At 34.3% G+C, this 14293-nt stretch overlaps 1 protein-coding gene across 1 annotated transcript in view; it reads left to right on the forward strand.

Annotated features, from left to right (window-relative positions):
- The first annotated feature begins 2622 nt into the window (after window positions 1–2622).
- Window positions 2623–14293, forward strand: part of LOC125061873 (protein Wnt-11-like) — a 50851-nt gene continuing 39180 nt past the window's right edge. The window contains exon 1 of the mRNA XM_047667509.1: window positions 2623–2824. Within this exon, the coding sequence (XP_047523465.1) occupies window positions 2751–2824 (74 nt within the window). The 5' untranslated portion in view covers window positions 2623–2750. The remainder of the gene's footprint in view (window positions 2825–14293) is intronic.

The raw sequence follows: 14293 nt of genomic DNA on the forward strand, positions 1-14293 counted from the left end.
ATGTTATATAACCATTTTAAATAACAAAAGAAAAACAAAAAAACGTAGATGCTGGGTTAACATGTTATTATAACATTCAGTGTCCACATTATCTGAAACATGTTGTATAGCAATGTTGTATAACATGTTATGTTATATAGTCTGTACGCACCGTTAGAACTTAGGGCTAAGTAAAAAGCGTATATCCTCCATATATAAAAAGCGTACCAATTCTTGAAAGGGGCCGGCAAAGCACTTGCGAGCCTTCTGGCAATGTGAGTGCCCATGGGCGGCGGTGTCACTTAATATGAAGTGAGCCTCCTGCCCGTTTGCCTCCTATTATATAAAATCATGTCAAAAACATGTTGGGTTTGGAAAACTCTGAAGTCTCGACCGTATATTGTACCTATGTCTAACAAATGTCAAAAAGTTCTGGATTTGACATACGCAAGACTCCCGTATGTCTTAAATATTGGAATTCTGAATCTTACTCATATACCGAAAACCAATTAAATAAATAAATCGTTTATTTGCAAAGATAGTGGTACAATAAGATCGATTAATTATGAAAATCCGCACAAACAGCCATAGACATATATTATAACTAGCAGACTAGCCAAGCGTTGCTGTGGCTAAGGATTTTGTTATATTACATAGTAGCAATATATTCAAGGGAAACGGTAGGAGAACACCAGTCATGAGGACCACCATTTTTGGTGGTTACGCCATTAAATTGTAGCTTATGTAAAACGTTGGTACTTTCAACACAGCGCCATCTGTCAGAATTATGACTATCAAATAATAAACAAATATTTTGCAATAAAATAATATTGTGGGTATAAATTGAGATGTAAGCTATCCTATCTTTTAAGTTGGATCAAACTACACACGGTGTGCAAATTTGATTGATATCGGTTCGGTAGTTTTGAAGTCCATAGCGGACAAACAACGTGACACGTAATTTAATATATATTAAGATAGGCATGCAAATGTCATATAATAAAAAAATTAACATAATGTCATAATAATAAGATACAATTATTATGAAACTTGTCTTTAAAAATTTAATCACTTTCCCATTAAACGCATCACACGGCAGTGATCTATAACTTATAGGAAGAACAAAGAAAAAAAAATCAAATTTAAAACAAATCAATCTAACTCTAAAAACTAAACTGTTGTCTCTGGATTATTACTACAACAAAGGAGATTGTATATTTAAAAATAAATGTATTTTTCATCTATGAGTTTTTCGTCAAAATTTATTATTTGACTTATTTTTCCTTAGTAGCGAACGGGTAAATAAGCACCGAATCCGCGCATAATAGACACAATCCTTCACAATGAACGAATGCCCACTCGACTGAATTGATAAGTGGGTTGTACCGTGGGGAGCCGCCCGCCCGCCCGTAGAGTGCGCAGATGTGGCATTTCTATGCGTTCTCTGTGAGGAAACTTGTGCGTGAAGAGGATGGTGTCTTATTTATAAACGTTAGGTTTAATAGGCCTTTTTACCTTAACGTTTCTAATCTAAAAGTAAACTTTAGATCTTTACAAAATCCAGTGTTTAAATAAAACTTCACTGTATAGATATGAACACGTTAGCTATATAGATTGTATAAATACATAATATAATCATGTATTTAAATTCGCTTAAGAAACCTAAACGTGTAGTTCGTTCCCCTGTAGACAGGATAAATAACCAGTATACAACACATAATATTATTTCCTTTGTTAAAATTAGTTTTATCGTCATCCAAGCAGTCAAGCATGCAAAATTTCCGAATGCTTTTATTATCTTAAATTAATACTATTGTAAAGGATTTAGTATCACTTTAGTCATATTTTAAGTACAAGTGTTAGAGGGTCAGTTATTCAACTTATTACTTTTATAAAACACATAAAATTGCACAAAAATAAATATCCATAGCTGTGAATATTTGAACGTACGACCTCATTATGTAAGCTTAGTAACATATTATATTAGAATTTACTGTTTCTATAATTTGTATAATTGGCGTGCAAGCTACTTATTTCGGACACAAAACAAAACAGATAAATCTCTATAAAATAAAAAATTAAACAAAATTAACACATTGGATATATCCACTAAAAGTTTCACTGATAAAAATAAGATACAATGTAAAACATGACAGAAGAAAGTTAGCTAAGAAGATAATACAACACAAAATATGTGAATCAGGACAATGACAAACATACTAGATATAATAAAGAAGAAATATACAAAGTGATATAATATTGCGAAATAGGTTCAAAATTGGTGGCCGAATCCAACGTAGAACACATTATGTGAAGAGGCTCGCAGAACCCAATGTTGGTTCTGTTAAGTTTCTGCAATATCGAGAGAGAACTGTTTTCGCATCGGCGGTCGCTCTCAAATCAGTCGTGAAGCAGTCACTTTATGATTTGGCATTCTGATAAACAATAAAATACAAGCTCCCACCTTTTCGAATGCCAAATCATAAAGTGACTGCTTCACGACTGATTTGAGAGCGACCGCCGATGCGAAAACCGCTGTGTGAGTTCGAAAAGTGAGTTACAGAATCGCAGGGCAGAACATTATGGAGTATCTAGAAACGAAATACTCTTTGGAGAGTCATTCGGCGCGGCGGGCGGCGCCGGCTGACCACTGGACACGGTCCCGCAGGCGACAAGCGACTCCCGTGACCCACGCACGTTTCGGGAATAACGGGGCCCGTGCATTTCGCGCCCGAATTTCGCAACTTTTCGGAACATTTTTTGATTAAGTGATGCGTTGTTACGTTGTGTTGTTCGTTTTATTTTTTGTTTTCCTACCGAAGCCGACGGAGGCGATTCGATGGCTGTAAGTATTTTTACAGTACATATTTAATTTAACTCATTGGTCTAGTGGTTAGTACCCCTGACTGCAAATCCATGGGTCCATCCATGAGACGAACATCGATGTGATGAGCATTTGGTGTTGTGCTTAGGTCTTGGGTGTTTAAATATTATGTATTTATATGTCTATCTATCTATAAAATGTATGTATATCCGTTGCCTAGTACCCATAAAACAAGCTTCACCAGCTTAGCATGGGACTCGGTCAATTGGTGTGAATTGTCTTTAAAAAAAAAAAAAAAAAACTTAAAACATCGCTACTGTAATTCTCAAACCGTTTTATGACCAAGAGGCGAAATGTGTTGATATAAATTTCATTTAAGAAAAAATATATTATGATTTTGTCCCATTCGGTGTCGAGACCCTTGGTCCGTGGGGTCCTAGCGCTTTAAGGCTTTTCAAAGAAATATCAAAAAGGTTAGTCGACATCACAGGAGACCGAAGATCTGGCAGCTACCTCGGACAAAGAATTAGTCTAGCAATTCAAAGGGGGAACGCTGCCAGTATCTTCGGAACCTTGCCTAAAGGGACTCCTTTTAATAATTTAGTAAAATAGTTTATGTTAAGTTTAGTTATTTATTTCCTCTTTATATCTTTTCAAAATATTCTCAAATAATTAGCACATTTATCGTGCCTTTCTTTAAAAAATCTCGCTTTTTATTAATTAGATCAATCCCATAAACGGATCGATTTTTTTTCACGTCGGACAAAAGCTCTAAATTTACTTACCACACATTTAACAGTGCAATAGCGCATGCAAGAGATGCATGCGTGTCCGCCGGTGTAACTTGTAGCGATTAGATCCAGTTTTAATATCAACATAGTTCCAAGTCTGCGAAACCGCTTTACGAATATTGAAAGGATTTCGTTAGACGTAGCAATTATAGTAATAGGCTCGTTGTTGGAGAGGCATTCCCACTCCAATTTAGTCATGGTATAGCAGAGAAGAAATACATTGGTGGTTTTTTGTTTTGTTTCGTCATGTTCATATACAAAGGAATATTTTTATGTTCGGTTCTTTTCGGTTGTATTTTCCAATCAAATCTAATCTATTAAGTTTCAGTGGTATTTTAAACCTTAAAGGTTTATTATTAATTTGTTTTGTGTACACATTTCATTATTGAGATACAAACTGAAAATGATTTGCTTTCTTGAGCGTATTTGTAAGTACAAGTTTTTGTTATTTTATTGTACCTTGAAAGAGTCACCCACAACAGAGGAATGTCCTAGTGTAGGGACCAGCGACTGATAATAATGCGACAATAGGAGGATATTAACTAATCATATGCCTAAAAATATGCAATATTGCGCACCTCCAAGCTATAGTAAAATTTAAACATTGATTATAACTATAATATATATATAGGTATACATATTTAGAATAACTATAAATATTCTAACAATGAAACACCACACAAAAATGATTATACGATCCCTGCGGCAATAAGTAATGAAAAAAGTATAGTTCCTACTTTAATATAGTAATATATAAACTAATAAAATAATATATAAACTTTGATTTTGTTGAAATAAATTTAAGAGTTAATAAATGGAAACAAAGCATACAAATGGGCGGTCTTATTGGTAAAAGCAGTTTCCTCCAGACATACGTCATTATAGATTCATTTTGACGTTCGTTTCACTCATTATGATTCTTAACATTGCATAATTTCTTATTTACATTTCTTATAAATAATGTAATATAGTTATTTCATAGTAAATCGTTTATTAAAAAAAAATAAAGAAAATTTAAATGAATTCAAAAAGTTTGGTCCCTGTAGCAGCGTACCTTTAATTAAAGATATTATAATAATTAATATGACAATTGCATGCCTATTTTGGTATGGGAGATTGTGCGGCTTTTTATAATTAATCAATCAGAGTGTACCACTTTGTTTGCATATAAACTTATAATTTTATAAATATTTTTTATACTTGTAATTTAACAAATTTCGACCACACAATTATTTGCAAATAGATAATAAAAAAGCGCGTAGTGAAGAGAAGGTCTCAGAGAAGGGTAAAAAAAATTAAACTTATATAAATTAATATTATAAAGACAAATATAAAATTAGGATGTCTAATAATAATAATCTTTACTTAATTGTTTCTCACAAAAACTTCATACATAGAGCACAAAATAAACAAGTTACAGTTTACATACATAAATAAATTCTTTCTTATATTGAGAGAAATGCTTGTTAAAGGTAAGAGTACCTGTGTTACCAGGTCATCAGGCCTCCACCACGCCGCGACGTGGGGCCGAATCCCCAAAACGTGGCCGAAAACCCCAAAATAACGTTTAATTCAAACAAAACTCAACATTCGGGGGTTTTTGAGGTCGCTGATTACGAATTTAAAGTTAAAAAAGTCCCAAACAATATGGCGGATCCAATTTAGCAATGATACGCATGAAAACCTGTCATAATTTATGAATCATACGTTTGAAGCTTGGAGATCAATAATTACAACATTGACATACTGAAAATGTTATTTGTTTATTACTAAATAACTAAATATCATCAAGAATAACAATTCTTCGACATATTTTCGACGAATATTTTGAAGGAATTCTTCAGAATAAAAGTTTTTCGATACCACAAATATTTCCATACAATAATATAATGGAACAATCTTCAAAACCGGTGCGGTTATTAAAACGAAATTAATAAAAGTAATAATATAATCAAGGACAGGAGTAATTGTTATGATGATGATGATGATAATAATAATAGGTAATATCAACTATTGAAGGAAATCGGTCTTAAAATTCAAAACTTAGAAGCCAGAAGGTAAAACGTAGTGAAAATTTATGCTGCATTATTATTATAATAGGTTGCAAACATAAACAAAAAAATTATGTGTATGAAAACCACATTACTTAATTGTTAATATCTTATCATAAACTTTACACTATTATATCTACCATAAAAATTTAAATAAAATTTAGAGTCAACTTTATTCTATATTATTCTATTATGGCACTACAAATTTCATTATTTAATATATAGATATAATGTGAAACGACTATTTTATTGTTCAATACTGAGATCTCAATAGCCAGTTGTATAGGCGGGTAACTCGACGCCGTGCCACCCTAATTGAACACTGCTAATGAGCAGCGTTGTTCCGATGCAGCCCACAATTATTCGCCCCCGAGATTAAACCCGGAAATATCTCTGGAAATCCAAGCTTTGACGTCAATCCAATTGGACTATCGATTCCAATTATTTTGCACAAACATCCTAATGATTGGATTAACTCAAGGTAACTGAATATATTTTACATCTTGTAAAATGTTTGATAATTGAATCGTGTTGTAATTATATATTAAAAAAAAATAGAGGCGCTACAACCTCGTTAGGTCTTGGCCTCAGATGAATCTGTTTCATGATCATTTTTTAATCTAATAGGCAAGTAGGTGATCAGCCTCCAGTGACACACGCCGTCGACTTTTTGGGTCTAAGACATGTCGGTTTCCTCACGATGTTTTACTTCACCGTTCGAGCAAATGTTAAATGCGCACATAGAAACTCCATAGGTGCACAGCCGGGGATCGAACCTACGACCTCAGGTATTAGAGTCGCACGCTAAAGCCACTAGGCCAACACTGCTCATAATCATATATTAAAAGAGTTTATTCTCTGAAAACATAGTTGTCACTTATAAGAGAACTTAATGCCTTGGCGTTGTGTAAAGATGTGAGCTCTCTCTGCATCTGCTTCATACCATGGAGAGTGTTCAGAGGAGTTGTTCGGCACCTGCAGCTGAGTTTCATCATCGGAAGTCGAGGCAGACGAGAACGTGTGACTCTCATCTCTGAGGTTATAGGTTCGATCCCCGGCTGTGCACCAATGGGCTTTCTGTCAATGTGCGCATTTAACATTCGCTCGAACGGTGAAGGAAAACATTGTAAGGAAAGCGGCTTGCTTTAGACTTAAAAAGTGGTAGGCTACTTGCCTATTAGATTGACAAATGATCATGAAACAAATACTTAAATCTGAGGCCCAGACCTATTACGGTGGTATCGCCACTGATTTATTTTTTCTACAAATAACAGTCAATAGATAAAATAAATATTGCATGAATATATTTACGTAAATTGGAACGAACTGCATTCCTTCACGGACGCTGTCAGACGAAATAATTATTACTCCTCCAAAGAATGCCATTTAAAAATATAAACAATAGTATCTAAATAAGTCTCCACGTGAAATTTGTATTCCAACCTTTTGAGAAATAAAAAAGTAATCTATTAACAACTTTATTGTAAACGGAAATACAAATTATCACTTATTATTATATACTTACCAGAAACTCTCGATACATAATAAGAAATGCATTATGTAAATCAATATTTATTCATATTAGTAACAATGTAGTTTCACGAATGTCAATTTCTTTTACATCCAATTCTCAAGTCAATCGCGTAGAGCTAGAAGAACTTACGATAAAGAACTCTTTTTAGTCTTCTTAATTTTCAAGTAAATATAATATTTTATGGTCTGTCTGCGGAAAGAGTTACGCGATTTTACTTCTTATTCACTACGCGCCATTACGTCAATACCATAGCTTAATTAGCCGTTCAAAAAACAGCCTAGCCTATTTACTAAACAGCGACGTTTAACAAGCGACCTGAATGATTTTCAGCCGTAGCATTTGTTACAACAACAATAAACTGGCTGGCTAATGCTCAGGCCATTCGGGTGACCATATGTCAGAAGATGAAACATTTGATATAAGAAACCTTTACATAATATAATTAAAATATAACATTACTGTTTAGAAAAAATGAGCGACGCCAATTTGACAGGTGGTAGAAAGTGGAACTAAATTGAAATGAACAGGCTAGTTCATAGTAGTATTAAATTACTTCAGGCCGCTTGTTAGTAGTAAAAACAAAGATATTATTGCAGAGCAACTTACAGTCTCGTGGGAACAACACCCAAAACTGCATAAACCACTAGGCCAATTCTGCTTTTAGTACAGTCATTGATAATTTATTTCGATAATTATCAACCGAAACGTCGCCAGAAATCTAAGAATCAATATTTTACGAAACATTCACTTAAAGCATCAAAATGGCGACCTTTTCGTAACAATCATTCTGGAGAAATTTCGCTTAGTTAGATGTGAGGTAGACCGAAAAAAATAAATTCGCCGATTCAACTTGTTCCGTGCATCTGGCGTCACAAAGGTTTCTTAATACCCTCTCCGATATTTTTATATGACCATTTAGTTTTATGATTTTTATTCCCGCAATTTTGATATGTACTACATTTTGTGATGCTACAGGCCTAGATTTTTTCCTTATATTTATACTAGCAGACCCGCCAAGCGTTGCTGTGGCTAAGGTTTTTGTTATATTACATAGTAGTAAACTATTCAAGGGAAACGGTAGGAGAACACCAGTCATGGGGACCACCATGCTTTTTTGGTGGTTATGCCATTAAATTGTAGGTTATGTGAAACGTTGGTACTTTCAACACAGCGCCATCTGTTAGAATTGTGACTGTTAAATAATAAACAAATATTTTACAATAAAATAATAATGCGGGTATAAATTGAGATGTAAGCTATCCTATCTTTTAAGTTAGATCAAACTGCACACGGTGTGCAAATTTGATTGATATCGGTTCGGTAGTTTAGGAGTCCATAGCGGACAAACAACGTGACACGTAATTTATATATATTAAGATTATTAAGGTAGATTTGTTTCCACATTCGATTTATATGTCCATTCTCACTCTTTCTCTCTTCTTCTTCTTTACATGTGTAGACACTTCGACAAAAGGATATGATTAAAAAGAAATCAGTGGCGATAAAACCTTTTAAGGTCTGGGCCTCATTCTGTATCAGTTTCATGGTTATTTGTGAATTTAATAGGCAAGTGATCAGCCGTCGACTTTTTGAGTCTAATGCATGAATCCTCACGATGTTTTCCTTCACCGTTCGAGTGAATGTTTAATGCACATAGAAAGAAAGGCCATTGGTGCACAAAGTTTATTGGTGCCGGGGATCGAACCTACGACCTCAGGGATATCAGCAATATTGTGCTGCAATTATTCATACTTGAACATCGATGGTGTTTTAATACATATCAATATCGTTATTATTTATTTAGTAAATAAATTACTATTTTTTTGTTGGTTTTGTATTTTTAAAAGGGCACAGAACGAAGACCTTTTTTGCTAAGACCCAGTTGGCTATTTTAGAAAATGTTAGTTAGAATTTGTTAGGTGTATTATTTGGTAATTGTTACAATATTTATGGTGGTATTTCTATATACATAACAACAACTAATTTTAGTTCTGGTTTTTAATTAGCCTTATTCATTAATATAGAAAGACTGGCGAAATTGAATTATGGGATTTGGGCAGCTTAATTACTCAATAATTAATTTACAAAGAAGTTTTACTTCTGACATGTGTACTTTGTACACACGCTCTTTTTTATATTTAAACAAGCAGACTCGGTCAAGCGTGTCTGTGGCTAAGGTTTTTGTTATATTACATAGTAGTAGACTATTCAAGGGAAGCGGTAGAAGAACACCAGTCATGAGGATCACCATGCTTTTTTGGTGGTTATGCCATTAAATTGTAGCTTTTGTGAAACGTTGGTACTTTCAACACAGCGCCATCTGTTACAACTTTGACTCAAATAATAAACAAATAATTTGTAATAAAATAATATTGCGGGTATAAATTGAGATGTAAGCTATCCTATCTTTTAAGTTAGATCAAACTGCACACGGTGTGCAAATTTGATTGATATCGGTTTGGTAGTTTAGGAGTCCATAGCGGACAAACAACGTGACACGTAATTTATATATATTATGATTGTAATCCATTCTGTATATTGCTATGCAGTACATAACAGTACAAAGTCCTAAAAAACAGTTCGTAATAACAGGATTCTGGGATACATGTGTGTTTTGTATTTTTTTTTATTATTATAAAAGTGTAACGGATAAATACTTACCTTTATATTATGAAAGTAAGAACGAAGCGCATCTGTGGGTGAAGGTAAAGTACGGTCTTAAGATTTATTTTATTACTGAAATTCTTTCCCGTTCCCGGATTTTTGTTACGCTTGCTTTCTTGGTTTAAGTGTTCATAAATCCATTGAGACACATTTCTATGTTGGTTTCACTGTAATTATATTTTATATTTCTATACGTTAAAGCGATTAAATAACGTACTTCAATTATATCTAAATGGCTAGCCGCACACACGCAATAATATTGTCAAATCAAGTTAGTCAATTTGTTTTAACAATATATGCCTCCGCATATTTCTCAATATTATTGCCAATATTTACTCATTTTAAAAGGCTCAGTCACGAACTGATCCTTGATCTACGCGGAAGTATGGATAATAAAAAAAAATGTGTCATATTGTGTATGGCAATAAGCCTGTTAAATAAGAAACCGCGAGCTAAAAAAAAACGATCTAATGAATTCCTTTAACACGTTCGTTGCATTACGAGATCTATCAGATCTCTTGCAGGACTTTCGTATTGTGCGTTGAACATAATCGTGTTTTTTTACTCCTTGCGGGAGGATGTAACTTGTAAAGTTCTTTAAGGATGAGCAGGACAAATATACATATTTGCTTCCTACTTAAAGCTGAATTCAAGGACATTAAAAAATAAATTAGAGATGGATTAGGTCCCTAACGCACAGTACTGAAATTGTTTTAATTCCTTGCGTTAGGAGATATGTCGGTACTCGTGAAATCGTACGCCTCGTAGACGCAAGAGATGGAGGATGGGATTTTTAGTGTTGTTCTAGAATCGACATTCAGGAAGTCGCGGGCACGTTTTGGAAACAACACTCGCGTATATACCAGCGTGTTGATTAAAATAAAAAAAAAATAAAATAAAATATGTTTATTATGGAACGTAAGATACATGTATCACTTATTCCACGTCATTAAATTTGAAGGCATCCCTACTCATCGGCAAAGAAGACAGAGGGTGTAGGCCGAGAGAAAAAGCCGGCGTAAAAAACTCTCGGTACTCTTTTAAAACAGCAAATCATCAAACAACACTTATTTATAACAAATATCGCAAATTAATTAGAAGTAGCCTGTCTAGCACTAGTCCCAGGCCCTTTTATCAATTAGATAATCGTTGACTTTATAGTAAGCCTTTTTACACAGCTTTTCTTTAATACATTTCTTAAATTTATTGAAAGGCAGTGATAAAAGAGCTTCTGGGATTTTATTAAAGAAGAGTATCCCTTTCCCCAAAAAAGAATTACTAACTTTAGATAGTCTAGTACGGGGAAATTGCAGCCTGCGTTTGTTCCGTGTATTAACATTGTGCGTATGTTCTATTCTAGTAAACTTATCACTATTTTTGTATAGATACATAATATTTTCATAAATATATTGCGAGGGAAAGGTAAGTATATTAATTTCCTTGAATTTATCTCTAAGAGATTCCCTACATTTAAAATTATAGATTGCACGAATAGCCCTCTTCTGCAGGATGAAAATAGTTTCGACATCAGCAGCATGACCCCATAATAATAAGCCATAAGTCATTAAGCTATGAAAGTAACTAAAATAAACAAGTCTAGCTGTATCGACATCAGTTAGAGAGCGAATTTTTTTAACCGCGTAGGCTGCAGAACTAAGTCTCTTCGCCAATCCGTTAATATGAGGGGACCACTGAAGTTTTGAATCCATGGTGATTCCGAGAAATACAGTTGTATCATCCAGATTCAATTCCTCACCGTTTATAATTGGTCTAGTATCCATAATCCTTGAATTTTTTGCACAAAATTTAATGCATTTTGTCTTTTTTGCATTAAGTAGAAGGTTATTCATACTAAACCAATGGACAATCGAAGACAGAGCATTGTTCACATCGTCAAAATTTGTTATTTGTCGTTTGATTTTAAAAATCAAGGACGTGTCATCAGCAAACAAAACTATCTGATGTTTTCTCTCTACCATGAAAGGTAGATCATTTATATAAACAAGAAAGAGGAAAGGGCCAAGAATTGAGCCCTGTGGTACCCCCATATCTACTGCCGACCCAGAGGACCTCTTACCATTCAATTCAACCTTCTGAGTTCTTCCGTGTAAATAGGAAGTCAGAAGATTCAGTGCGGTATTCTTGATGCCATAATGGCGGAGTTTCCCGATTAAGGTCTCGTGTTGGACACAATCAAATGCTTTGGATAAGTCGCAGAAAACACCTAAAGCGTCATGCGACTCCTCCCAAGCCTTAATTATATATCTATATAACTCAACACCGGCATCGGCTGTCGAGCGACCCTTGGTAAAACCGAACTGATTATTATGTAATAATTTGTTTACGTTAAAATGACTTACCAGTTGATTTAATATAATTTTTTCAAATATTTTACTACAAGTAGGTAGTACGGAAATTGGTCTAAAGTTACTGGGGTCGGACATACTACCTGCTTTAAATAATGGAATGACTTTACTATGTTTCATTAGATCGGGAAACTCGCCACTTTTAATACAATTGTTGAAAATTATAGCTAGATGGGGAGCAATTACATCAATTATGCTACTAATTATTTTTACAGAAATACCCCAAAGATCGGTAGTGTTCTTAATATCTATGGTTCTAAATATCCTCACTATATCGTCGGCACCAATGGGTCGGAATGTAAAACTGAAATATTATTTTTGATAAACAATGAGTGAATGAGTTTAAAAGAAAAAAGTGTAAAAAATCTATTTTATTGGTGAGGTTTCTAACAAAAAATCAACGCCGGATTATACTGCTGCATCGTCCAGTAAAATATTTGTTTTGGAAAATGTTCAAATTTGCCCCCCATTGACTAATAATGACAGTGATTCTGATTATGAAATATTTAACGATAAACCTTTTTCGTTGGAGCACACGCAGTTAAACAGCACTGACGCTTCTTAAAAAAAACTAAATGAATTGTTACCATTTGCGCGTAATGTGCAAGCAATCAATGTGCTTACCACGTTTTAATGAAAAACACTTTGCATAATTAATAAAACTTTTAGAATCGATAACTGAGATATTATTTTATTCCCATCACTACTTACTACACATATTGAACTATCTTCGGTTGCGGTACGAGATACAATCGATATCTAATTTTTTTTTGGTATTTGTAGTTTATTCAAATGTCGTAACTGCGTGCGAACCTAGCAAAATATAAAGCAATTAGCTATCTTTCACCCACAAAAACTTCAAAATATATGTCATTGTTTTTTTGGAAGATATAAATTATTTTCAAAAGTGTAGTTTTAGGAGACTGATTAGGTCTCAAACGCACCCAGGGATAGGCTTGTTACGAGATCTTTTAGGTCTCCATAGCACCAGCTGAAAGTTCTTTAAAAATGATGGCGCAGTGAACGTGTTAAAGTCTCTTTATCATTTGGGGGAACATTTTCCACACTGTCTCCGTCATAATTATCGATCAGATCTTCGTCTTCCATTTTACAAAAATCAAAACAAACAATAATATTTGAGACATAGAAAACAACTGATTTGACGTCCACTCATAGATAAATTATGTTAAACTAGAATATTGAAGTAAGGCCCTGAAATAACCCTGCCTCCCCCTGAATATTGACGGCATATTTCCGAATTTCCGGAAATTCGCAATAATATTGAACAATACCGCAATACACGCCGCACACACACTATATTATTGACAATACGTATTTTATTGTCAATATTATTGCGTGTGTGCGGCTAGCCAATAAAAAATTTAATATAACATTGACGAAATTTGCGTCACCAAATTTAGTTTTAGAGTATAAAAAGCGCGCCAATTTTGCTAATCTGTGGATGCGCCATCTTTAGCGCCAAATGTATGTTTAACAACCAATTATTGTAAGTTCCAGTGTATAAAGATATAAAGTATAAAATTTAATCCTGTCTTTGACTTAAATAATTGCCCTTATTACGCAATGATGTATAAATCCATTGAAAAAACCCAAAAAGTTATTTTGATCATTTCAAATTCAAACTAAGAATGTCGTCTGTAAAATCGATTTTGGTGATAATTATTATATTCAAATTCAAAAATGGTGTTCACGCCATCCAGTTACCTTTAGTCCTCTCTGATCACATTCTCCATCCTTACCGCACCCATTTCCTAAACACCACTCTTTCTCTTTTGCGGTATTAAAGTGTAGAAGGAGGGGACCGCATTCTACATGCTCCCGCGCCGCAGAGAAGATTCACCCGCCGCCGCGAGCTCACGCGTGTGCTTTCGCTTGCGCTTACGCTTCTTCCGCTTATAGTGCATATAGATTTATTTGTGGTCTTCTCTCACGAAGACAGGTGAAGAGACTGTGGACTTTAGGTGAGTGGTGTTTCCATTATTTTTACGCCGCATTCCACTTGCCCCTCGGCCTACTTCTCATTGTCTTCGCCGCTACAAATGGAATCCTCTTTGTTTAATCCA

The sequence above is a fragment of the Pieris napi genome, chromosome 24 (assembly GCF_905475465.1).
Source record: "Pieris napi chromosome 24, ilPieNapi1.2, whole genome shotgun sequence".
NCBI lineage: Eukaryota > Metazoa > Arthropoda > Insecta > Lepidoptera > Pieridae > Pieris > Pieris napi.